General features: G+C 36.9%; 1 protein-coding gene across 9 annotated transcripts in view; it reads right to left on the bottom strand.

The window, feature by feature from the left end:
* The window catches only part of EXOC2 (exocyst complex component 2), a 254,795-nt gene that overhangs the window by 41,347 nt on the left and 185,835 nt on the right, over positions 1 to 27,613 (bottom strand). For all 9 annotated transcript variants that reach the window (XM_045189117.2, XM_045189121.2, XM_045189122.2 and 6 more), the window contains one exon: positions 25,577 to 25,718. In XM_045189117.2, coding sequence (XP_045045052.1) covers positions 25,577 to 25,718 — 142 coding nt within the window. The remainder of the gene's footprint in view (positions 1 to 25,576; positions 25,719 to 27,613) is intronic.

Raw genomic sequence — 27,613 nt, 5'->3', positions numbered from 1 at the left:
TATCAATTTAATACATAATAAAATAAGTACTTTAACAGATAAGGCATGTAATGAAGAAAATATGTAGGCCACAGTTCATCTGTAAGTTAATAAATTTCACATTAAAGACCATTAGAGCCAAAATTTAGTTTTATTGAAAAACCTTTGGCAAAGAAATTACAACCAAATGTCCAAAGCATTGTACAAATGGTTTTGCAGCACTGACTCTAATACATTAAACCGGTTACTAAAAGGGAGAAAATGTCTGGGAAAAAAATGTGAGGTGAAACTGTGACTTTAAAAAAGATTATTATGGATTTCTGGCAGACTTCTGGTCAAGATGTAGGCATAGATAGACACGCTTTGCCTCCTCACACAACCACAAAAAGAAATACAACCAAATCTCAAAACAATGAAACACCCAGAACTATCAGAAAATCGAACTATCAGAAGTCTATCAACCAAGAATTTAAAGAAGCCACAATCATCCAGATGGGTAGGAGGGGAGGAGAGCTGAGGAGATAGTGTGGCAAAGAGAGGCAGTGGCAGAATGGGCATGGGTGGCCCCACATTCACAAGTGGTAGATGAAACTCAGGAGGGATACCTTGAAAGTGAGAGATCCCAACTGCAGGTCAGACTGCACAGCCCAGGGTCCCAGTGCTAGGAAACAAAGCCTCATAACTTCTGGCTGTAAAACCCAGTGGGGGTTGGGGTGGCAGAAGAAACTGCTAGATTTTCAGGATATATCATTAAAAGGGCCCACCAGTCTTAAAATATATGTTAACCCACCTACTCTGGGATTTAATAACTGGATAACAGCTGGACATGCAAGTCCAGGAAGCACAAAGAGTCCCAAACAAGTTGGACACAAAGAGGATCACACCAAGACACATCATAATTAAAATGCCAAAGGTTAAAGATAGAGAATCTTAAAAGCAGCAAGACAAAAGCAGAGAGTTACCTACAAAGGAGTACCCATAAAACTATCAGTTGATTTCTCAAAAGAACCTTTGCAGGCAAGAAGGGACTGGCAAGAAGTATTCAAAGTGATGAAAAGCAAGAACCTATAACCAAGATTACTCTATCCAGCAAAGCTATCATTTAGAATAAAGTGCTTCTCAGGAAAGGTAAAGCTAAAGGAGTTCATCATCACCAAGACATTATTACATGAAATGTTAAAGGCACTTAGTTAAAAAAAGGATCAAAGCCATGAACATTAAAAAGGCAAGAAATTCACAACTATCAACAATCGAATCAAAATAAACAAAGCAAACAACTGGAACAGAAACAGAATCATAGGTATGTAGATCATTTGGAGGGTTGTCAGCTGGGAGAGGTAGGGGAACAGGGGAAAGGGTATAGGGATTAAAAAGCATAATTGGTAGGTACAAAATACACAGGGAGATGTTAAGAATAGTATAGGAAATGGAGTAGCCAAAGAACTTACATGCATGACCCATGGACATGAACTAAGGGGTGGGGGATTACTGGAGGGAAGGTGGGTACCTGACAGAGGGGGACAAAGAGGGAAATATTGGGACAACTAATACTATAATCAATAAAACATTCTTTAAAAGATTATTATGATTATATTCTTTTAGAAAATATAAAATTGTTTTTCTCTTACAAATAGATCAAATACAAGTTTATTAAAATCTACTTCATAATACTTTTTAAATGAAATTAACAAAAATAGTCCAAGGAATTCTAAAAACTATCTTTTCAGAGTTTAATAAAGGAGAAAATTATTGACTTAGACTTCTCTACTCAAAGATGAAGTACACTCAGTTGGCATCTGTTTTGATCAAAAGCAGAAGTAATGAACTGCCAAACTACTTCATGACTAGGATGAAGAAAACCTGTGGAAGATGGATCATGAGAGAGAGCCACTACACCGAGTGTTACCGCTCATGTTCCAAATTCAGAGAACAGATGTTTAGGTGTCCAACAACAGCTCCAGGAATATGACGTTCATAAAATTCTGTCAGGATCAAAGATCCTTCAGAGTAATTTTGGAAAGGTGAAATTATATTTAAGAGACATTGGGTGTTACATATATTCTGTAATGTTCCAATTATTTCTAAATGGGTAGTTCGTATGTTATTTTGGGGAACTGTTATTCTGTTTATCAACCAAAGTTCTCTTCTTTGACATTAATGGATTGAAAAAATATAATTCAATTTGACATACTGCTGAAAATATCTATTACTTTTAAAAACTAAACTATAAATTGGTATTTTAATTGATGTTTATTTTTCCCTATCATCTCTGGCTGGAGTAGCTTATGCCAAAGAATTTCTCATTAGTCAACTGATTGAATAAATCCATTGCCAAATGCTTACTAAAAGCCAGGCACCACTTAGGAATTGTGGAGGCAGAGATGAGAAACAATGTGAAAGACCTGGAGAAAGAGGATAATTGATGGCACACAGCCTCTAAGAGAGTAGTAAAGATGGGATTGGGAAGCAGGTGTGAAAAAGGTACAATGTGTATACATGCAGTTGAAGTTACAGGCAGAAACAAGAGAAAACTGGAAATGAGAGAGGTACTGATGTTGGATTCCATCACCCAGAAAGGCCAAAGTTGGCTGTAGAGTGGAAAAACACATCCAGAATGTATTTATAATTTTACAAACTGTTTTTATAATTGATCCTTAAACTTTTGGCAGAGGTATTTTATATGTAATATAAATTAATATTTAGATTCTGAAATAATCCTCTTGCATATAGAAGACCGTTCTGCGTGGCAAGGGCTCACTTCCCACTTGGAAAGGCCAGTGGAAAGCGAGGTCGGGCACACAGGACTCACACCCACAGATAGGTTCTCCCATGGAGAATCAGGACTGCATTGTACCTAGGCAGCTTTGAGACTTGCTTTTTGCTGAAACTCCCTTGCCCTGAATTGAGGCAGCAAACATTTACTGCATATCTTTAAAGTAACTTCCTAAAATCTATGCTAAACCTTCCAAGGACCAGTGTAACCAGTTCAACCACTTATTTGCAAATGTCCTTCTTTTTTAATGTAATTAGCAACATCCTCTCCTTTGTTTTCTGTAAAAGGTAATCTGTGCATAGTAAATGAGGACCATCCTCAATGTAATGTGTCCAGGATAGAAATAAAAGCCTCGGGGCATGTTCTCTTGAGAGTAGGGCGCTCTCCCCTTGAGAGAGTGGCCATGCCGTACCTTTTCCTCCACAGGACTCAGTAGTCCTTGTGAATTTGTCTCATCTGAGCCACAATGCCGTAGATACTGCAGGCTGGTGTCCACATCACTTGCATACTATTTTATTTGCTGAAATCAGCTCATATCTTTTGTCTGCACAATTATGACACAGCTAGCTCTATCTTGCTGGAAGTTTGTTTTGTTTTGAATAAGGGGAATGGTGTCTCCCCCATCTTCTGGTTTCTGTGAGTGAGATTTCCCCCTCAATACTCTTGGCCTCTTGTCACATTCCCTACTCCTCTCCCACACAGGTGGAACTTTCCAGGTGGTGCTACACAGACATTAGTTCACCTTTTGGTTGGGTTGAGCAAACTACTAAACGCCTGAGCATGGGAGTTCGGTCTCTTTTTTTTTTCTCCTTTCCACTCTAAATCAGTGTGAGGCAGTAACCCAGACAAATATATTTGCTCTGCAGTCTCAGCCTTTCCCTTTGGTGGCCTATTTCAAGATGGAGGCTAACGGCTAGGAAACCATATGGCTCTTACATCTAAACCATTCTCCAGTATCAGCTTTGTTAGCTACTGACTCTACTCTCTTATTTAATTGGTTTGAAACTTGGGCAGAGAAGGGGGCTGTTATTCACTGATTCCCCATTCCCAAAGATTCAAATACTGAGGGTTTTCCTGTCTCTCCTTCCATTTAGGTTTAGATATTGATGAGGTGTGGGTCCCTTTTTGTCTAATGCCACACATTACTAATAATCAATAAAGATGATACAGAAAGTATCTGTATCAAGATGCTTTAATGCCACACATTACTACTAATCAATAAAGATGACACAGAAAGCAATATAGCAACAGCCCTGTGTATACCCTGTATCAGGCTTCAAAATGCCTTTTAGTAAACTCCAAAAATTTCAGAAAAACAATTTCCCTGTGGGTGGTTAAAGTTTAACAACTGATGAGCAGAATGTTTAAATAGGAGATGCTGATTTTACAATATAAAGGGCAAGCAGCCTATCCATCACTTCAGACATCTTCATGCAGAAGTAAGTGCAGTACATCACTGAAATACAACAATCTAGTTAAAACTGCAAGATAGTATTAGAAGAAAAGTGCTGGCAAAAAAAAAAAAAACATACAATAACCAATCCAGAAACTTTTCACATGGCAGTGGAAATGTATTTTCCTTAGGTAAATGCAAAAAAATAACAATTTAAAAGAAAATAACATGATTATATAGTTGAGCAGCATGGAAGTTGTTCTTCACATGTTCCCATTACAAAACCAAGTACATTTTAATTTTAAAGGCAGGGCAGGGTCACCTTATGTGGAAGAAGATACAGCTTTTAAAAATAAATGAATATAAAATCATAAGAGAATACAGATCTATTTTGGCATTTAACTTTTTTGTGTGTGCCACCTAATGCTATTTTTCACCAAAAAACCTGCCTTCACACATACACACCACCAACCATCCAAAAAGATGCACCACAGATACAAATTAAGAAACAGTTTTAGGAGTTCCTCCAGCAAGTACTCATTTTAAAGACATTCCAGAGCATGAAGAACGTAGGATGCATGATACTGAAGGAGACTATAAATGCTTTCTAACTTAAGATCTTTTATCACAATGATTTCATCTCGTACACCAGCTTCTCTATCTAGATTTTAAATTTGGAAATCAGGAACAACTTGGAAAACTTGTAGAGTACCTTATATGTAACATACCTGATAATATTTGCTAAATTTGTGAATGGAAAGAAAATGTAAGTTCTATCTGTACATTAGGAACACATAGACTTTTGAGTATAGAGATAAACAGGCTCATTTCACTCTTTTAGTCTAATCTCAGTATTCCAAATACATATATATATATCATACCTGTAAATTCAGCTTAGACTAAGATTAAACAGGGCAACAAATATGCAGTTTTCTTTGGCCAGTGCAGAAAGTATAAATAGGCCTTTCTAAATTTATTGGTGACAAAAGCTAACTTGTATGATTGAAGCAAAATTCTAAATTCCTTTAGTAGAATGTACTATTTAGAATGCAAAATACCTGTATTTTTTTCACTGAATTTCTATCTTTAATAAAGTACTGTTATTTAAAGGTAATGTGTGTTGGTAGTGTGTTTGTGGTGGCGTGCAAAGTTGATCAGATAAAAGACTCTGCCATAAAAGTTTCATCTGAATGCATTAGCAAAAACTGAAAAGAAAGCTAAGGAGAACTTAAAGTTCAAGTTAAACAGAGGGGATAACTTTGCATATGGTTTCATTTTTTATTGATAGAAAAATAAAGCCAATATTTGCTCAGTGGAAGGAAAAATTATTCTACTTATTTAGGTGTTTGTAAGGATTTTAAGTATGGGCAAAGGACTCAGACTCAGTGATAAGTATATTTATGTTGGTGTCATCTTGTGACACATTAGGGTGGTTCCTGTCTCAGACACAGTCAGCAGAGTCACCCAATGATTGCCAAAGCAGACCCAACCAGGCAACTTACAGATGTTACAGGTCTAGAAAAACCTTGTCTAAATTGAAAAGTTGCTTTCTTAGTTTAGCATTCCAGCAATGTCTCTAATATCATAACTGAGCAGTGATGTACACTAATGTAAGTGAATTGAAATAATTGATTTTCCCCTTTTATTTCTAAACATACATGACAAAGTCAATTCCTGCTCTGGAAAGCAATTTTACATACTTAATTTTAAATTTAATTACTTTTGTAGCAAAAAGAAAAAAACAACAGATACACTTTGAATGAAATGTGAAAATGGTTCTCTGACAATTGTCTCCAAATTGTAAATATATCTACTATATTTAATAATGCTGTTATTGATCCACAGTTAATAAATGAAATCTAGCTGATCTCTCCTCTGATACCACTCAAGCTCACAATCCACTCACCTTAGTACCTCAAAACTTTGGAAATGGCTTCCTTATCACACCTCTGCAGCCACAACCATACCAACATGCCATCACCACATTAATAATTTCCCTTAAAACATCACTTCAAGTACATTACTTAGGTTTAAAAAAAAAAAAAAAAAAAAAAAAAAAAACCTTCAGAGGCTGCCCTGGCTGGTGGCTCAGTGGATTGAGTGTCAGTCTGCAAACTAAGGGTCACTGGTTCAATTCCCAGTCAGGGCACATGACTGGGTTGCAGGCCAGGTCTGCAGTTGGGGGTGTGCAAGAAGCAACCACACATTGATGTTTCTCTCCCTCTCTTTCTCCCTCCCTTCCCCTCTCTCTAGAAATAAGTAAATAAAATCCTGGAAAAAAAAAACCCTCAGGGGCTTAGAATGTCCTACCATACTAATTCTAATTTCCCAAATGCTACTTGTTCCTCAAGATACCTATCTCATGATGGCAAGTCTGATTATTCCAGCTAATCATAACAGAGTATCAGAGCCTGCAAGTCTTGAGTCCATTCAGATCAAACAAAAGTCTCTGGTAACAGTAAATCCAGTTGTTGGCTGGTCATCATCAATGTGAAAACTGGCACTACAGAAAATATATTTCTTAGAAGGCTGATCACATTTAGAAAACTCTAACTACTACCTATTTCATAGTAATTCTAATAATCTCTGCAGCTATGCAAAACTAATTTTTTTTGTGTTCTTTATCAGGCATTTGAAGAGAGCCATTAGATCTGTACCTAATGCTTTACCCAGGTTAAATGTCTGTTCTGACAGTCATTTCTCACAGAGCCTGGTTTTAGGACTAGATGATGACTCCAGGACACAGCAATCTGCACCTCCTGTCTCTGGACACCACATTTTTATAGTTTTAGCTACTGTTTCACTCGCTGTTTTGAGGCAGTCATGTCACAGAACACTGAGAACTTCAAATATCTAAAACCTTTAGAATGTATACATTTAGTCTTACTCAGCTGTTATCTCATCCATATGTTGTTAAACTAGGTTGTCCCCACAACTGTCCTTATACAATTTACATGTATGACATTTTTAGTTTCTAATTATACCTTCTTTTGTATGTTCTTTTATAATTAAATTTTTATTGTATGACTTAAAAATTTTTTTTAGTCACTGAAATTTTTAGGTAAAATTCACATAGAGCAAATGCACAGACCTTAAGTGTACAATTTGATGGGGTTTGATAAAAAAAAAGTATGTAACTGTGTACCTACTACAACATTCATGATATAGAATATGATCAAGGTTCCTAAACAGCTCTCATACCACCTCCCTGTCAATCCCCAGGATCCCCATAGGTAATAAGCACCCTGGTATCTGTCACCACAGATGAGTTAGCCTGTCTTTGAAGTTAACTTAAATGGAATCCTTCCTATATTATATAACCTTTTGCATTTGGCTTTTCTCCCCCACTTAAATGTTTTTGAAATCTATCCACATTGGAAGGTACCAGTAACAAGATGAGTAGCACTCCATTGCACAGATACTGTTGTACCGTCTGAATTTACTACAACTTCGTACATTCTCCTCTTGATGGACAGTTAAGTTGTTTCCAGTTTTTGGCTATCATGAAGAAAGCTGCGATGGCCACAGAGTACAAGTCTACTTGCACATTTATTTTTCACTTCTTCTAGGAAAATGCCTGAAACTGGAATTGGTGGGTCCTGGGGTAGATTTATGTTTAAGTTTATAAGAAGTTTTTTCCAAAATGGCTACATGATTTTACAGGTTCATCTGACATGGATGGGAATTCCAGTTGCTCCACATCCCTGCCAAAAGAAGTAGTATTGTCTCTCTCTTCAATTTTAACTACTATGTTAGGTCTGAAGTAGTACTCATTATGTTTTTCCTTGCGTTCTTCGATAGCAAATAATGTTGCATATCTTTCATTTATTGGACATTTATATATCTTCTTTGTTGAAATAACTGTTCATATATTTATCAACTTCTCACAGTACATGCGTTGAAAAGACTGCCTTTCTCTGTGGAAATGTCTTGGTGTCGTTGTCAAAAATTAACTATGCATGCGTGGGTCTATTTTAATACTTTTTTAAATATTTTTTTATTGTTGTTCAAATACAGTTGTCTCCATTTTCTCCCCACCACTAAACCAGACTCCAGCCATCCCCACCTCCCACCCTCGATCCTACACCCCTTTGGTTTTGTCCATGTGTCCTGTATACATATTCCTTGACACCCTTTCCCCTTTCTCCCTACTATCCCCTTCCACCTCCTCCCTGTTTACTGTCAGTTTGTTATTAATTTCACTGTCTCTGGTTATATTTTGTTTGTTTGTTTTGTTGATTAGGTTCCACTTACAGGTAAGATCATATGGTATGTGTCTTTCACCACCTGGCCTATTTCACTTAGCATAATGCTCTCCAGATCCATCCACGCTGTTGCAAAAACCAGGAACTCCTTCTTTCTTACTGCTACATGGTATTCCATTGTGTAAATATATCACAGTTTTTTGATCCATTCATTTACTGATGGGCACTTAGGCTGTTTCCAGCACTTAGCTATTGCAAATTGTGATGCTATGAACATTGGGGTGCATAGGTTCTTTTGAATTGGTAGGATTTGTAGGGTACAGTCCCAGCAGTGGAATTGCCAGGTTAAAAGGCAGTTCCATTTTTAGACTTTTGAGGAAATTCCACACTGTTTTGCACACTGGCTGTACCAGTCTGCAATCCCACCTAGTGTACTAGCGTTCCCTTTTCTTCACAACATCACCAGCACCTGTTGTTTCTTGATTTGGTTATGATGGTCATTCTGATTGGTGCGAAGTGGTATCTCATTGTGGTTTTCATTTGTATCTCTCTGATGCCTAATGATGCTAAGCATCCTTTCATGTCTCTGGGCCCCCCGTAAGTCCTCCTTGGAGAAGTTTCTGTTCAGGTCCTTTGCCCATTTTCTAATTGCGTTGTTTGTCTTCCTAGAGTGGAGTCGAGTTCTATATATATTTTGGGGATCAAATCCTTTTCTGAGGTATCGTTAGCCAATATGTTTTTCCATATGGTTGGTTCCCTTTTCATTTTGCTGATGTTTTCTTTAACTGTTCAGAAGCTTCTTATTTTGACGAAGTCCCATTTGTTTATTCTCTCCTTTATATCCCTGGCTCTAGGGGACATATCACTGAAAATACTGCTACGTGGCATATCTGAGATTTCCCTATGTTCTCCTCTAGGACTTCTATGGTGTCCTGACTTGTATTTAAGTCTTTTATTCATCTTGAGTTTATTTTTGTGTATGGTATAAGTTGGTGGTCAAATTCAACTTTTTTTGCATGTAGCTTCCCAGACCTTCCAACACCAATTGTTGAAGAGGCTATTTTTACTCCATTTTATGTTCCTGCGTCCTCTGTTTAATATTGATTGACCATGGAGACATGGGTTTATTTCTGCATTCTCTATTGTGTCCCACCGATCTATGTGTCTGTTCTTATGCTGATACCAGACCGTTTTGATTACAGTGGCCTTGTAATACAGTTTGATATCAGGTATTATGATCCCTCCTACTTTGTTCTTTCTCAAAATTGCTGTAGCTATTTGACGTTGTATATGGTTCCACATAAATTTTTGAATTGTTCTGTATCTGTGAAATATGCCATTGGTATTTTAATAGCAATTGCATTGAATCTATAAATTGCATTGGGTACTGTGGACATTTTGATGATGTTAATTCTTCCAATCCATCAACATGGTACTTGCTTCCATTTGGTTGTGTCTTCCTTATTTTCCTTCTTCAGTGTTGTGTAGTTTTCCAAACAGATCTTTTACCTCCTTGGTTAGGTTTACTCCCAGGTACTTTATTTTTCTTGTTGCTATATCAAATGGGATTTTTTTCCTGATTTCTGTTTCTGATATTTCATTGTTGGTGTACAAAAATGTCTTGGATTTCTAAGTACTGGCTTTGTATCCTGCTGTTTGGCCAAATTCACTTTTTAGGTCAAGTGGTTTTCAGCAGAGTCTATAAGATTTTCTATTTACACTAACATGTCATTTGTAAACAATGACAGTTTTGTTTTCTTCCTTTCCAATTTGGATGCCTTTTCTTTGTCTTGTCTAATTGCTGTGGTTAGGCCTTCTAATACTATGTAGAATAAAAGTGGTGAAAGCAGACATCCTTGTCTTCTTCCTGATCTGTGTGGGAAAGCTTTTAGTTTTTGCCCATTGGGTATAATGTTGGCTGTAGGTTTTTCATATATGGCCTTTATTATGTTGAGGTATGCTCCCTGTCCTTGCACTTCGCTAAGTGGTTATATCATAAATGGGTGCTGTAACTTATCAAATGCTTCTTCCACATCTACTGATATGATAATGTGATTTTTATCTTTCCTTTTGATTATGTGATGTATTAGGTTTATTGATTTGTGAATATGGTACCATGCTTGCATCTCTGAGATGAATTCCATTTGATTATGGTGTATGATCTTTTTAATGTATTGCTGGAAGCAGTCTGCCAATATTTTGTTGAGGATTTTTGCTTCTATGTTCATCAGTGATACTGGCCTGTAGGTTTTTTTTTTTTTCTTTCTTATGTCTTTATCTGTTTTGGGGATTAGGATGGTTTTGGCTTCGTAAAAAGAGTTTGGGAGTATTCCATCTTTTGGAATTTTTTGGAATAGTATGTGAAGCATAGGGACTAGCTCTTCCTTACATGGTTTGTAAGATTCTCCTATAAAACCATGCAGTCCAGGGCTTTGGAATGATGACTTCTGAGTTATTTGATTACTGCTTTGATTTCGTCAGCTGTTATTGGTCTGTTCAGGCTTTCTACTTCTTCTTCATTCAGTTTTGGAAGATTATATTTTTCTAGAAATTTGTCCACTTCACCTAACTTTTCAAATTTCTTGGCATACAGTTGTTCATAGTAATTTCTCACAGTCCTTTGTATTTCTGTGTTATCAGTTGTAATCTCTCCTTTTTCATTTCTGATTGTGTTTACTTGGGTCCTCACTCTTTTTTTCTTGATGAGTCTGCTTAAAGGCTTGTCAATTTTGTTTATCTTTTCATAGAAAGTGCTCCAGGATTTATTGATCCTTTGAGTTGTTCTTTAAGTCTCAATGTCATTTAATTCAGCTCTGATATTGGTTATTTCCTTCCTTCTACTTGCTCTGGGCTTTGTTGTTGTTCCTCCAGTTCTTGTACATGTAGGATTATATAGGGAACTGTTCTGTGTGTAGGAAATGTAGCCCAGCCCCCACTCAGAAAAGCCAGTGGGGAGTGAGGTCTGGCACACAAGGACCCACGCCCATGGACAGGTTCTCCCGGGGGGAATCAGGCCTGCATTGTACCTAGGCTGCTATGAGACTTGCTTTTGCTAAAACTCCCTTACACTGGATTGAGGCAGCAAATGTTTACTGAGTATCTTTAACTTCTCAACGTCAGTGCTAAACCTCCCAAGTATGGAGTGTAACCAGTTTAACCACTTTCCCTCTTGATCTGTAACATTCTTTCCTTTGTTATCTCTAAAAGGTAATCGCCTACAAGGAACCTGTACATAGTAAATGAGGATCATCCTCAATGTAATGTACCCAGAAAACCAATAAAAGTCTGTCTAGGCAGGGGTCCTGGCTCTCTGGCTCTCTAGCCTTTCTCTCACTTAGAAAGTGGCCATGCCATCCCTTTTTCTCCACAGTATTTCTGTTATCTGTGTGAATTTGTCCATTGCAGCCACAACACACAGATCCCGTGGGCCAGGATCCGCATCAGGATTAGGTTGTTTATTTGAGATATTTCTGTATCTTTTAGTTAGGCCTGTATAGCTATGAACTTCCTTCAGGACTGCCTTCACCCTGTCCCATAAGTTTGGGACTGTTGTGAGTTCATTTTCATCTGTGTCTAGAAACTTCTTGATTTTTAACTTGATGTCATTCTTAACCCACTCACTGTTTAATAGCACGCTAGTCAATGTCCATGAATTTGAGTGTTTTTGAGTTTATTTTCCTTAAGGTTGGTTTCTATTTTAAGGCCCTTGTGGTCTGAAAAGATGGTTGATATGATTTCAACTTTCTTGAATTTGTTGAGGCTTGTTTTGTGTTCTATCATGTGGTGTATCTTTAAAAATGATCCATATGCTTTTGGAAAGAATGTGTATTTTGCTTCTTTGGGATGAAAGGCTTTATATATATATCATTAAGTCTATTTGACCTAGGGCAGGGGTGTCAAACTCATTTTCACCAGGGGCCACATCAGCCATGTGGCTTCCTTCAAAGGGCCAAATATAATTTTAGGACTGTATAAATATAACTACTGCTTAACTAGGGGAAAGGAACTCAGTGCTGCCGCTGGGTAGAAACAAGGTGCTGGGACAGATAAAACAAGGTGGAGGGCCAGATTCAGCCCTCGGGCCTTGTGTTTGCCAACTGTGATCTAGGCTGTTGTTCAATGAAGCAATATCCTTGTTGATATTTTGTTTGGAAGATCTATCCATTTTTGACAGTGGAGTGTTAAAATACCGTAGTATAATTGTGTTACTCTCTCTATCTTTCTTGAAGTCCTCCAAAATTTTCCTTATATATTTAGGCGCTCCTGTGTTGGGTGCATATATGTTTATAATGTTTTTGTCTTCTTGATGGATTCTTCCCTTGAGTATTATGAAATGTCCTTCTGTGTCTCTTTTTTTTTAGCCTTTGTTTTGAAGTCTATTTTGTGTGACATAAGTATTGCTACTGCGGGTTTTTTTTCCTGTCCATATGCTTGGAATATTTTTTTCAACCCTTCACTTTCGGTCTGTGTGGGTCTTTTGTTCTGAGATGGGTCTCTTGTAGGCAGCATACGTGTGGATCATGTTTTCTTATCCATTCGGCTACTCTGTGTCTTTTGATTGGACCATTTAATCCATTTACATTTAAGATTATTACTGATAGGTACTTTTTCACTTATTCCCCCTGTACCTGTGTTCCTCTCTCACTCTTTTTCTTCCTTTTCTCAAAGCAGTCCCTTTCGCATATCTTGCAGTGCTAGCTTGGTAGAGGTGTATTCTTTCAGCCTTCTTTTGTCTGGGAAACTCCTTCTTTTGCCTTCCATTTTAATTGAGAGCCCTCCTGGGTACAGAAGTCTTGGTTGCAGGCCTTTTCTTTTCATTACTCAGAATATTTCATGCCATTCCCTTCTGGCTTGCACTGCTTCTGTTGAGAAGTCAGCTGCTAGTCTTATTGGGGCTTCCTTATATGTTATTTCCTATTTCTCCCTTTTTGCCTTTAAAATTCTCTTTGTCTTTGAATTTTGCCATTTTAATTATGACGTGTCTTGGAGTGGGCCTCTTTGCATTCTTCTTCATTGGGACCCTCTTTGCTTCCTGGATTTGTGTGACTTTTTCTCTCATCAGATTAGGACAGTTTTCCATCATTACTTTTTCAAATAGGTTTTCTATTCCTTGCTCTACTTCTTCTCCTTCTGGTGTCCCTATTATAGAGAGATTATTGTTTCATGTTGTCCTGCATTTCCTTTAACCCCTCTTTGTTCTTTTTGAGTCATCTTCCTTTTCTTGCACTTTCAGGGAGTTTTTTTCTACCTTTTCCTCCAGCTAGCTGATTCGATCCTCTGCTTCATCTAGTCTGCTTTTGATTCCTCCTACTGTGGTTTTCAATTCGGAGATTGTATTCTTTATTTCCTCTTGGCTCTTATTGATAGTTTTTATGTCCTTTTTCATGTTGATATAGTTTGAAATAAGTTCCTTGGAGTTTCCCTGTAGTTTTTGGTAATTGTCTGTGAGCTCATTGAGCTTCCTTATAACCATTGTTTATCTTGCCTCTATTTCATTTAGCATTCTTTCTGAGGATTCCTCCTCTCCTTTCCTTTGGGGTTTGTTTCTTTTATGGGTGCATAAAGAAACAAACATTATTTGAGAGACTCTTCTTGTTTGCCTCTGCTTCATAAATTGATGTGTTTTGACTCCCTGAGTTTGTGGTGTGAACTTCTGTGGTAGGAGACCTGTGAGATTCAGTGGTGAAATCTCCTCGATCACCTGAATTATATGCTGCTGGGATGCCCTTCATGCTTGCTCCTCCTATGTTTTCTGATATAGTTTGTGTAAATCAGTATTATTTCTTCCTTAAATGATTCATAAAATTTACTCGTAAAAATATATGGACTTAAGTTTTTCTACCAAATAAAAAAAGGTGGTTTTTTTGATAATCTTTGTGTAAAATTGGTATTATTTCTCCTTAAATGTTTCATAGAATTTGTTAATAAAACTATCTGGACTTGGAGTTTTCTACAAAGAAAGCTTTTGATTGTGAATTCAACTTAATTTTTCTGACATTCAACAATTGATTATCTTTTTAAAAAAATTTTTAAAAAACCCAAAGTTTGCCTTTTATATTTATCCACATATTCACCATTTATGGTGCTTTCATTTCTTCCTTTAGATGTAAGTTTCTACCACCTGTTAGTTTCTTTGGCGGCATTCCTTATAGCACTTACAGCACCATTCTGTGACTTTCTGCTGAAGGAATAATTAATCACCAGGTGCTGCAGACTGGAGAGAACCCTCAGGTGAAAGCTACATAAAGAAACATCTTGGCCAGCAAGTTCACCTCCTTCAAAGGTTGATGCATTTCTTCTAGTTTGTTTGCTTTCTAAGGATGCTTCAGTGCTCCAAATACTTGTTTTCCATATTTTGTACAGAGCTTACCATTTTTGACTGTGGAATGGTTAACCTAATACAGGTTCTTACACCATTTCTGGAAACCAGAATTCCTCTGAAGTTTATGGTTTTGATTCGGTGGTATTACTAATTAATAAATCATGATAAATTTTGTCACTAAGGTTAGGATATTCCATCATAGGGTTACACAAAAGCAGTATAGAAACTTTGTAAGTATAATGTAAATGTAAGGTAGGGCTAGATAAGCTAACCTTAACAGATTAATCTTGATAAATTTGGCTAAAGAAATTTTTACTCCTCCATTTTCAAATGGCTAATAAAGTGATAAACACTGTTGAAAAAATTTTATTGAAATAACTAGAGACTTCTATCTAGACTAACATTAGGACACTCTGGCTATAATTATTCCAGCAATGTTAATTCTAAAAGCATATCGAAAAACTGTCAAATGACTTGCTGAAATTTAGATTTACTTGGTGTCATTTTTTGGACTGTGAAATCAAGGGTGTGCCTATGAAGAAAATAAATTAGTGTAACTTTGTTTTCACGAGTATGCTGACTCTATGGACAGTTTCTCTTCATTTTTTAACGATAAAGATTTACTTTTTAAATAAAAATGTATGATCTTTGCAAATAGTCAAACACAAAATTTTGAAGTAGAAAGATAAATTTTTCTGAAATTCTACTTCTTACCCCTTGTCAAGATAATTTGTACATGAAAAACTGTACATACTGTAAATGATATATATTTTTAAATGAGAGGATAATAAATGCATGAGTGTGTATCAATCTCATCCATTATAAAGGAGTGTGTGTTCATCTCATCCATTGTACAGGATGCACAGTATTTAATTAAATATATCATAATTTGTTTAACCTATTAATGAGCATTTCAGTTGTTTTTTTTAGATTTTGGTTATATAAAACAATGCTTCAATAAACATCCCTATACATATTTCTTTGTTTACTTCTCTGATGTTTTTCTTAAGATAAATTCTTAGACTCTCTAAGTAAATTATATATGCATATTCATACACACACATACACATACATACATATACGTGTATGTTTCTGTATAGTTGTGCCAATTTACACTCCTAGGACAATCATGGAGGAAAAAATGACAAGGTAGTTTGTTTCTTGGTAACTTTGCAAAAAAGCAGGAATTAGCGAGCTTTTCAACACTTGCCAACTGGGGAGGTTTTTTTAAAATGTCAATTTAATGCAATTTTAATGCATTACAATGCACTCAAAGATATGCATTCTTTGAGTACTGATGACTTTTAATATCTTTTCATATTTACTGGCCATTTTAGTTCCTTTGTGAATTTCATGATGTGTGTCCTTCTACCAGGTTATATCTTTTTCTTAAAAGACTTTTTTTTAATACTCATCCAAGGACATGCTTATTGATTTTTAGAGAGGAAGTGAGGGAAAAAGAGGGAGAGAAACATTGATGTGGGAGAGAAACAGCAATCAGTTGCTTCTTGTACATGCATTGACTGGGGACCTAACCCTCAATCTAGGCCTGTGCCATGACCAGAGATTGAATCTGAGACCTTGCAGTTTATGGGATGATGCTCTGACCAAATGACCACACTGGCCAGGGCTTAACAGATTTTTCATAGAGGTTGTGGGCTCTTTGTCTACCATTACTACATAGTGCTTTTAAGTAGGGGTTGCTGTATTTGAACTCTGACCCACAGATCCACCACTTCCTAGCTATGTGATCTAGGGTGACTTATTTACTACTCTCTTCTGTGCTCAGTGGCTTCATATATAAAATGAGGATAAAAACATCACTTCTTGAGGTGCTAAGGATTAAATCATTTGATTTATGTAAAGTCCTCTTCCTGGCACATAGTGTATACTCAGAGGAGATCAGGCGCGTTCAGGGTGGTATGGCCGTAGACCACATAGTGTATACTCAATAAATGATAACTACATTATCATGTATGTACACAGTAATAAGTGTGTGTATATAGAAATAAACATGTATAGAAGCAATGTGTGTGTATAAATGCATACATACATATAACATACACAGTTTATTACTTTAAAAGGCCCACAAACATTTTAACGATCTCTTTGCTCAAAGAGCAACATCAAGATTTGAGGTCTATAGTCTTCCACTTTCTGAAAAATCATATAAAAATATTGTTTTCCTTTTTCCTCTTTTCTAACATTTATTTTCTAGAAATGCTAAACTGGACTGAGCTTTTAGTTAATTCAGTTACAAGGTGCATGACATTATACATTATGAATTGTTTCTTAAGTGTTCAGACAGTGATGTCCTCCTTGGAGAAGTGTCTGTTCAAGTTCTTTGCCCATTTTTTAATTGGGTTGTTTGTCTTCTTAGAGTGGAGTCGTGTGAGTTTATATATTTTGGAGATTAAACTGTTGTCTGAGGTATCACAAGCAAATAGGTTTTCCCATACGGTTGGTTCTCTTTTCATTTTAATGCTGTTTTCTTTAGCTGTTCAGAAGCTTTTTATTTTGATGAGGTCCCATTTGTTTACTCTTTCCTTTATGTCCCTTACTCTGGGGGACATATTGGTAAAAATATTGCTGTATGGAATATCTGAGATCCTCCCTCAGATTCCATAATACAAAACTAAAAATGAAACTTCCTTTCAACCTGACAATTCCACTGCTGGGATTATACCCTAAGAACCCTGAAACACCAATTCAAAAGAACCCATGCACCCCAATGTTCATAGCAGCACAATTTACAATAGCCAAGTGCTGGAAGCAACCTAGGTGCCCATTAGTAAATGAATGGATCAAAAAGCTATGGTACATTTACGCAATGGAATACTACACAGCAGAAAGAAAGGAGCTCCTACCCTTTGCAACAGCATGGATGGATCTGGATAGCATTGTGTTAAGTGAAATAAGCCAGGTGGTGAAAGACAAATATCATTATGATCTCACCTATAAGTGGAACCTAATCAGAAAAACAAACAAGCAAGCAAAACATAACCAGAGACAGTAAAATTAAGAACAGACTGACAGTAACCAGAGAGGAGGTGGGACAGGGTAAAGGGGGAAAAGGGCGGACGGGTTTTCCAGAACATGTATAAAGGACACATGGACAAAGCCAAATAGGGTCAGGATCAAGGGTGGGAGGTGGGGATGGCTGGGGTAGTGGGGAATGGTGGGGGGAAAATGGAGACAACCGTACTTGAACAATAAAAAAATAAATAAAGAGTTCAGACAGTGAAAATGTCTAAAAGATTCTGACAGGTAGAGGTATAATGTAAAATAAATGTTCTCTTGAATAGAATAAGCATAGACTTAAGAGTTGTGCATAGTCTTTATCTGCATTATTAGATTTACATTTTCTCTTCCTTTACCTTGTTTGAACATACTCCCCCAGCACATCATGCTGCAGTGAAAACGTACATCTAATAACTCTTGCTCACTGATGAAATGGAGCACTATGGGGTCTGAGATCTGACATAATACTGATTATGGGAAATTATTTTGCTCTGGATTACATATATCATATATAAGCAATCAATAATTTATGTGTCTATATTTTTAGAATGGCACCATATTTATTTGTCATGAATTATACTTCTTACGCCCTTATAATTTCAATGACTACAAATAATATAAAAGCATTTTGAATTAAAAATCGCTAAAGTTACTTTACCTACATAAAAATAGTTAAATTAAAATTCATTTACTAAATATATTTAAGGAATATGTTTTTTAGAAAAAATAGTTAAAACTAATATTTTAGTAAAAAAATGGATTATTTTTATTTATTTAAATATTTACTAAATGTCTTTTAAAGACTGGAACGTCCATGTGTATTTGTAAATATAGACTAATATATTCTTATATTGATTTAAAACTTACCAAATGCAAATACTCAGAGTTCTTAATAGCTGTGGATAATAGAACAATTAAATAGGTGACTCAGAACTAACCAGAATAACCTTTCCTGACATACATACAAATAAAGAGGTGACAACAATTCAAATATCCAACTGTTAGGTAAAAAAGCATGGCTATGGCTTTAATGGTATCTGTTCTTGAATCATGAAATTAATCAAGTGAAATTTTTAACTACTACATTTATTATCAGAAACTACCTTTCCTACCTACTTAAGCAATAAGTAATTAGTTACCTATATGATTTACAAAGTTTAGTTTTTGGAGATAAAAACTCTAAAAATAATACTAAGTTGTTAATTGAAATTATTTTGGAAGATTAACAGTCAAACTATTTTGGCTGTTCACTTTACATGAGGTCTTAAGTCAGCTTTAAAATAAAAATCACTATATGACCATGCAAGACTGAACTTCAGTTAGTGATCATGAAGTCAGAAGTACACAAAAAACAGAACTAAATACAGTTTATAAAAGTGAAATGAACACTGACAACATCTAACTGTTTTCGGAAACTGAGAAAGAGTAAATGAACTGCTGATATCGCAGTCTCATGTCCCTTCTGTTCATGAAATGATGTTTATCTTTAAAAAAAAAAAAAAAAAAAAAACTATGTAAAAAAGCCATACCACTTAATGTCATACAGCCAGCAGAATCTTCATTTTGCTTATAAAATTATCCGGAGGCCACAAACCACTGTTACTCACACCAAAGGCATTTTCTAGTTCAATTTCATGGCAGAGAAAATATAAAGATATCCTCACTGAGGCCTTGTCTTAGGGTCCACCATGGTATAACAACAGTCTCTGAAGTACTGTGACTCATGGTGCCCCTTAAGAAAGGAGAAAACCTCATTCACTGCTGTTTTCCAAGGGCATCCATTAAATAAGTGAGCTGGTAAAAAAGAAAGCCCACATCCTCCTCCTTCAGGAATGCTGTCATTGCTGTGGCAGGTATTTGGAATGCACTAAGACTCCTGACTGTTGTGTGGCAAGGCAGAGAGGGTGGGAGGAAAAAAGAGAACCTTCCTCTGTATCACTCACAAGTCAAGTGTGTTTCTCAGTAATGCTCAGACTTTAAATGAAGACATACACGAACAACTATTTCTGGGGACAGATGCTTAGTGACCAAGTCTTGTTTGTTGCAATAATCACTAAACATACAGGAAACATGCAGTACCTGTGTCATGACTTACCCTATTCTCACAGAAACATCACAAGTAATTTGATGACCTTGAACGTATATACCAAAAAATTGCAGAATGTCAGTGCTAACAGTTATGTTCAATACATGCTAATAATTGAAGAAAATATTAATTTTATCAAAATTAAACTATCCCTTAACAGCATGTTACTTTTTGCATGGCAATGACATACAGAACTGCTTATGTGTTCGGTAGACATGATATTTATATTTTAATTCAAAAGCAATTGCTCAAAATTTAGAAAGTACACAAAGCTACCATATGAGAATTCACAGGACATAAGAAAACGAGTGTTAATATCCTCACTTTAATTCAACAAATAGGAATACTCACTATGTACTGTTTATCAAAAAGTGAACAAGAATAATAATGAAAATTAGAACACCATATGATTTACTTTCCTATTGGAAAAAATTTGAGAAAAATAACTGTAAAACTATATCGCAAACACTTGGCAGATAATAAGCTGAGGAGTCGCCTGGACATTTAGTAAGACTGTATACTTATAAAATAAAAATAATCCAGAGAAAGCTGAGACTTGGAAGGATAGCAACAGAAGAATTAGGAAAGATAATTAGGAACAAAGATGTGTCATTAGAGACCAAGGCTAAGATCACTCATACCCTCTTACTCCCAACCACTATGTACAGATATGAAAATTGGGCAGAGAAGAAGGGTGATAGGAAAAAAGTTGATTCCTATGAAACTTGGTATTTGAGGAAAGCTCTGTGGATATACCAGACTAACAGAAAGATGAACAAGTGAGTCCTAGAGCAAATGAAGCCTGGAACATCACTAGAGACAAAAATGACAAAACTGAGGCTATCCTACTTTGGGCACAACAAGAGAAGGCAGAGTTCTTTGGAAAAGATAATAATGCTAGTAAAAAAAAAAAAAGAGCAGAAAAGAAGACCAAATATGAGATGAGATGACCCCATAAAAGAAGCTATAGGACCAAGACTACAGTAGCTGAGCTGGGCTGTTGAGGACAGAACGTTGTGGACATGATTCATTCACAGACTGCCAGGCCTAGGAGTTGATTCAATGGCATGTAACATACATGTATACTAATAAACTATCCATATTCCTTCACTCAACATACACACAGCATCTTTTGCATGTTGTGACTGTGCTAAATACTGGGAATGTGGACATGAAAAAGACAGCTCCTGCACTAGGGAGATTGGATACAGCAGAAGAGTGGTACTAGCAAGACAATGATGACAGTACCTACATGCAAGGGTGTACAAAGAAGAGAAAACCACTGCAGGAACACTAAATCCTCCATGATAGATTGGAAAGGGATACAAATTCATACTGGAGGCAAATGGGAAGGTGAGCAGGGGAAGCTTCCCAGAGGAGCAGTGACTGAGTATCAGGAAAGACCAGAATGGAGTAGGCAGGGGCTTTCAGCACTATAGTGGTTCTGACTGCCTGCTGCCTAGAGGAGTCAGGAGTGAGAAGTTGACAGTAGGAGTGTGAGAGAAATAAAGGACAGTCATGAGCAAGTATAAACAGTAGCAATGCCTAACAAGTTTAGGTTTTAGCTAACGGGGAATGGGTCACCCTGAAAAGTTTTAAGCAGGGGAGTGACAGATCCAATTTATATTTTAGAAAGATGAGCTTTTCAACAGGACAGAAGTGGACTTGAAACAGGCAAGACTAGATGCTGAGACTATGAGGAGACACTCAAGTGTCCTGATAAGAAACAATAAGAAATAATGAGGGGCAGAACAGGAGGATGGAGACAAGTGGGTGGTACTGAAAACTAGCTGTCTGATAAAACAGGAGGGTTACAGAGAATCTTGGTTGACGTCTCCATCCCTTCTCATTGAGTTGGGGTACAGGAGAAAAAGAACTGATTTGGAGCTGATGAGAAAGAGAAGATGACAAGTTTGCTTTTGAACTTGCTAAGTTGAAGAGGCCTCAGGAATGTTCCAGTGGAGGTGTCTACCAGGAAGGTAGATAGAAAGATTTGAACCTCAGCATAAAGGATTAAGCTGCAGGTACAGATGCTGGAGGCACCACTCAGTCTTACACGAGTGGATGACTAAGAGAAAGTATGAGAAAAGATCAATAATAGAGAGAGGCAGTACAAACAGGAAAATAAGCCAACCCGTGAAAGAAACTGAGGGCCACCAACTAGTGAGATCAGTGATGCCAAGGAAAGACAGCCTCAGGAAGAGGGTCCAACAACTGGGAGCACTACAGAGACACGGACTAGGGAAAGGAGTACACCAATCAGATCCCCAATTATATTATAACCTCAGAGGTGGCTTTGGTGAGGACAGGCTCAGTGGAATGGTGAGAGTACAGGCAGACTTTAGGGGTAAGAAGTCATCTGACAAGAGAGGACAGATAGGACTAGTTTGGAATCTTTAAGGGATGACAAAGATGACTTTTTCAAAAGCTGGGTTGTTAACAGAAGAGTGATAGGGAGCTTAGTTATTAGAAGGAAATTGTGATTTATAGTTAGGATCACCATGGTTTCTGGTTTAGCGTCTAAAGTCCTAGGCATCCCCACCACCACTTAGCTCTCAGGAGGTAATAATTTGGTTACCTTATGACAGTTAAAATTTAGAAGATTGCAACAACAAGTATTATGTGATAATTATATGCAAGGCATTGAGCCAGGTATTTATGGGGACATAATGACTGAAACTGCTTGCAAGGATTTAAAAAATTTAGGATGTGCATACATATGTATGTGCATGTGTGTGCACGCATGGCCTCCTGTAGAACGACTCTTGTACTTCTGAATATATATATGGTAATGGTAAACTGTTTTCACAAACGTTTGTTACAGCAGGTCGGGCCTTTCTTTTCCAATGAGAAAATTTACATACATTATAGACAAGGAGAAGTGTCCCAAATGAGGAAAGAAAAGAGGTCACTGGATGCCTCCCATCTTGATGGATGTGGGCCACCCAAGGGGGAGAAGCAGTAAATCAGGCTGGTTGACAGAGCTCAGGCTTTTTTTGTCTAGTCCTCCTAGGACTGGGGTGAAAGGGCGCGGCAGTGACATTCAGTTCTGCTAAGAGCTGTCAAACAAATTTGAAACAGACCTGGAACTAGTTCACCACCAGAAGGCTAAGAAGCTAGTAAGGGTAATATCTGATACTATGGATTGGTACTTTGAGTAGAAAATAAAGAAATTTTGTTGAAAAATCATTCTGATATCTGCTCTTTGGAATCTGAATCTTTCAGCCACTACTCTATAAAAATATTTAAATAATTTGAAGTCTCAAAATGTTAAAGAAATCTCCTCATATCTGTATTTAAAAATCCCCCTAATATGGGGGAATAAAAAAAGAGAGGGAGATGTTAAAAGGTGTAAGAGGGGTTCAGAGAATAGGAGACCCATCTTGTCAGTGTGATGGAGGCAGACTGATGGAGGCAGACTTCTTGGAGAAAGCACTCAGCTCAGAGGCGGGCCTAATGCATGCACAGGGCAGTCGGGGGTGGGGCGGTGATGAGCAGGCAGTGAGGCCACAACAGAAGTACCTCAGTGAGCTCCCAGGGGGTCATCCATACAGTTAGTAAACAAATATTTACTGACCAGGCTCTACGTACCAGGCAGTAATCTAGATACTGGAGATACAGGATTGAGGAGGCAAAAATTTATTTGTGAATTTGCAAATGTGTGAACTCTTGTGGTGACATTTCTCACCTGAACTGAACAGAATATTATCGCTTCATGTTTCTCTGAAGTAACCCCTGTTGTGCATGTAGTGTAATATATATGTACATATTATCTTTCTAAAATCCAAAAATATTGAAATTCCAAGTCATCTAGGCCCAACAGTTTTAAATAGCGACTGTAGATCAAAAGTTGCACAGGCTGTTGACTGATAATCTTGAGAATGAGAATGATAATTTGTTGTTGAAAGTCATTATTTGTTTACTTAAAGTCATAAACCATGCTTATCAGAGAAGGCCAATTTTATCAACAATCTTGTGATAATTAACCCACAGACTATGACCTTAGCTTTAATAATCTCATTCAGAATAAAGGCCAGTGCTAGAACCACATGTATAAATTCTCCATTGAAATAATAAGTTTACAAATAAAATGTAAGTAATTTTCACAGGTTAAATCTAAAATACCATAACTGTTCTGCATTGGTCATGCCATTTCTTCAGGTGGGATGGCTGGTATAGTGACATTTAAGCTGAGGTCTGAATGACAAAATGTAGTCAGCCCTATGAAGATGAGGGAGAATTATTGTCTAAGCAAAGGAGTAACAGTCTTGAGAGGCCCTGAGGTGGAAGGATTTGGGAAGTCTGGGCAACAAAAAGGCCCAATGTGTTGCAGCACCGCTGAAGAATGATGGGTGGTGAAGATGCGTCAAGGCACAAGCAGGGTCCAGCACTAACTCTATAGATTTTACTGTAAGTACAATATAATGGGAATATACTGCAAGGGTTTTAAGTACAAAACTGACAGGATCTAATTTAAAATTTAAAAGGATGTATTTGGGATATAAACTATAATCCAGTTTAGAAACAGTAGAGAGATATATAGAAAGGTAATGGATTTTAGAAAAAAGATCAATTATGGCCAGCTGTAGGTAAAAGGCCTCATATAACAATAATGACTGTGATTTCAAAAATTAAATACCTGTGGTCACATAAAATATTATTAATTTAATGATTATGGTTTTTACTGTAGACTTTTGACATCACTATACTGTTACTATCTAATGTAAACACTATATAATAAAACCAAAGGTGTTAAAGAGTAAATGATTTTACTGCCATCTAATAAAATCATTACATAATAAAAACAAAAGGTGATAACAGTGGTGAGTTAAAAGAATGAAGATTAACTCAAATCTGTTAACCATTCACTGGTACATCTGCATATATATCTCCCCAAAAAACCTATGTCTAATATAAACATGATCATTTCTGAGATTACTTCTACATATAAATGTCAATAGGAAGCTCAGTTTTATGTATTGCAAACTATTTCATACAAAGAAATAACTATTTGATTAATCAAAGTGTTTATTTGATTCAGCAAGCAACAGTTAATACTGAAACAGTGTTTGTCATTTTCCTGCAGGTCAATTTTCTTTGCTAAATTACTATCTTTACTATAGGAATAATAATCTTACTCCGATATATTTTCCTTTTACCTTCATCTTCTCAGCATCAATAATTACGTCTTATGTAGAAGTGCCCAGATTTCTTAACTAAATTTTTTGATAATGGTCACAAAGTCATTGTATAAAACTGTCAAATTTTGGCCCTGGCCTTGTGGCTCAGTTGGTTGGAGCTTTCTCCCATACACCAAAAGACTGTAGGTTCAATCCCTGGTCGGAGTATGGAGTATGTATGGGAGGCAATTGGTTAATGTTTGTCTCTCTCTCTCTCTCCCTAAAATCAATAAAAACATATCTTTGGGTGAGGATTAAAAAAAAAAACTGTTGAAGTCTATTATATCTGTGGAATAAAAGAATATTATAGGAAGCAAGTATGTATTACAAAAATTATAAAATATTATAAGGTATAATAAATTATTCTCTGGAATTTAAAAATAACTATGCCATTAAGTATTAATAATTAAAAAGCATACTACATTCCAAACTATCAAGAAATGGCTTTTAGCTAATAAAAAGTTATAATCAAACTAATCCCTCAGTGAATATAAGAAAAGTGAATAAAAATAAAAGCATTTTAAGCATATGTTAATTGATAAAAAGCATATCCATATTTATTACTCCAGATGTATTAGAATACTTTTGGAGAACTTCGATAACTTGAAACCATTTACCTGTTGGAGGCAGGCAGTCTTTCCAATCAAAATAGCCTGCATAAATGCCAGGTTCTAAGGAGCCAACGATGGGATCTGCTTTCAATTCAATGTAATTTTCAAACAGTCTTTGGTCTAAATCTTTCAATAAGGTCATGCTAACCTAAAAACACATAATAAAGAGTAATTTTAAGTTGTCCATTTGAGGGCAAAGGAAGAGATAATAATGTAAATTTAAAAACACTCCAGCATATTTTAAAAGTACTTATCAATTTTCCTACAAAAACACTTATTTTATTTATGTTCAGTAATAAAGACCACTTTTAGCACAGCTATTTAATAGAATAAGGATTAATCCCCATATGTGGACTGTAGGTTATTTACACAGAAAGTTCAGCCCACATATACTTGTGAGTTCCTGCTGATAACGGAAGTAGAACAGGGTGAGGAAGTGAGTTAGTTATCAGTCCAAAAAGTCTGTGCTGGGTCTCAGAGGCACCCAAGAAGTTACAGAGTGGGTGGGTAGAGTACTGAGTTTGGAAAGTAGAGTCTGTGGGCCCAGTTCCTCCACAGTAGACTAGTGACCTGTCTACTTCTACACCACTGACCCACAAAACACAAGCTTCTCTCTAACACAAGACCTGACTTTTAAGAAACTAATATTGAGAAACAAACACACATCTAGGGAGTCTAGCAGCTATAAATAAGGATGTCTATCAGGCAGTGAAATTCAGCTATAGAGGAGAAAAGAAACAACTTGAACTTAGAAAAATAACTAAAACCCTTCAGGAAATTAAAGTATAATATAAAACAAGACTTCATGAAGATAGACTTCTGGCCATGATGGAGGTGTAGGTAGTCACGATTCACCTCCTTGTAGAGTCATGAGAAGTATCACAACTAACTTCAAAACAAAAAAACAACCAGAACTGCCAGAAAATCAAACTGCATGTAAGTCTAACAACCAAGGATTTAAAGAAGAAATATTCATGCACACAGGTAGGAGGAGCAGAGATGGGGAGCCTGGGTGGAGAGGACGTGGTGTGGTGGTGGCGACGCAGCAGCAGTTGGTGGCCAGTGGAAAAGGTGGTCTGTCCCACACTCACATGTGGCAGATAAAAACCAGGAAGGACACCCTGGGGAGCAAGTGGTCCCAGCCTCAGGACAGACTGCACAGCCCAAGGTTCCAGTGCTGGGAAACAAAGCCTCACAATTTCTGGCTGTAAAAACCAGTGGGGGTTGGGGTGGCAGAAGAAACTCCTGGTCTCTCCAGAGAGTCCATTTAAAGGACCCATAAGGTCCTAGAATGTATGCAAACCCAACCACTCTGGCATTCAGCATCAGGGAAGCAGCTAGAAGGGTGCCAGTTGCATATAGGAAGTGGGGAAAGTGACTGGAAATAAGGCGAGAGCCAAGCAAGCAGCATTGTTCCCACTGTGACCCCTCCTCCATATACAGTGCTGCAAAGTGGCAAAGTGAGCTGCCTTACTCTATTGAATACCTAAGGCTCCGCCTCTTATGCATAACAAGTATACCAAGACAGGGAGTCAAAGCAACTCTACTTAATACACAGAAACATATGCAGGGAGGCTGCCAAATTGGGGAGACAAAGAAATATGTCCCAAATGAAAGAACAGACCAAAACTCCAGAAAAAGAACTAAGTAAAATGGAGACAGCCAACCTATCAGATGCAGAGTTCAAAACACTGGTGATGAAGATGCTCAGAAAACTCAAGTACGGCACACGCATAAGGGAAGAAATGAGGGCTACACTAAGTGAAATAAGGAAAAATCCACAGGGAACCAATCAATAGTTAAGGGAAGGAAGTTGGGGTTCAAAATCACTGAATTGGAACATAAGGAAGAAATAAACAGTCAACCAGAACAGAATGAAGAAACAAGAATTTAAAAAAACGAGGAGAGAATAATAAGACTCGAGGACATCTTCAAATGTATTACCAACATCTGAATCATAAGAATGCCAGAAGAAGAGGAAGACCAAGAAATTGAAAATGTTTGAAAAAATAATGAAAGAAAACCTCCCCTAATTTGGCAAAG

The sequence above is a fragment of the Desmodus rotundus genome, chromosome 3, assembly GCF_022682495.2.
Source record: "Desmodus rotundus isolate HL8 chromosome 3, HLdesRot8A.1, whole genome shotgun sequence".
NCBI classification, from domain to species: Eukaryota; Metazoa; Chordata; class Mammalia; order Chiroptera; family Phyllostomidae; genus Desmodus; species Desmodus rotundus.
The sequence above is the reverse complement of the archived record's forward strand: the minus strand, read 5'-3'. Positions and strand labels throughout refer to the sequence as shown.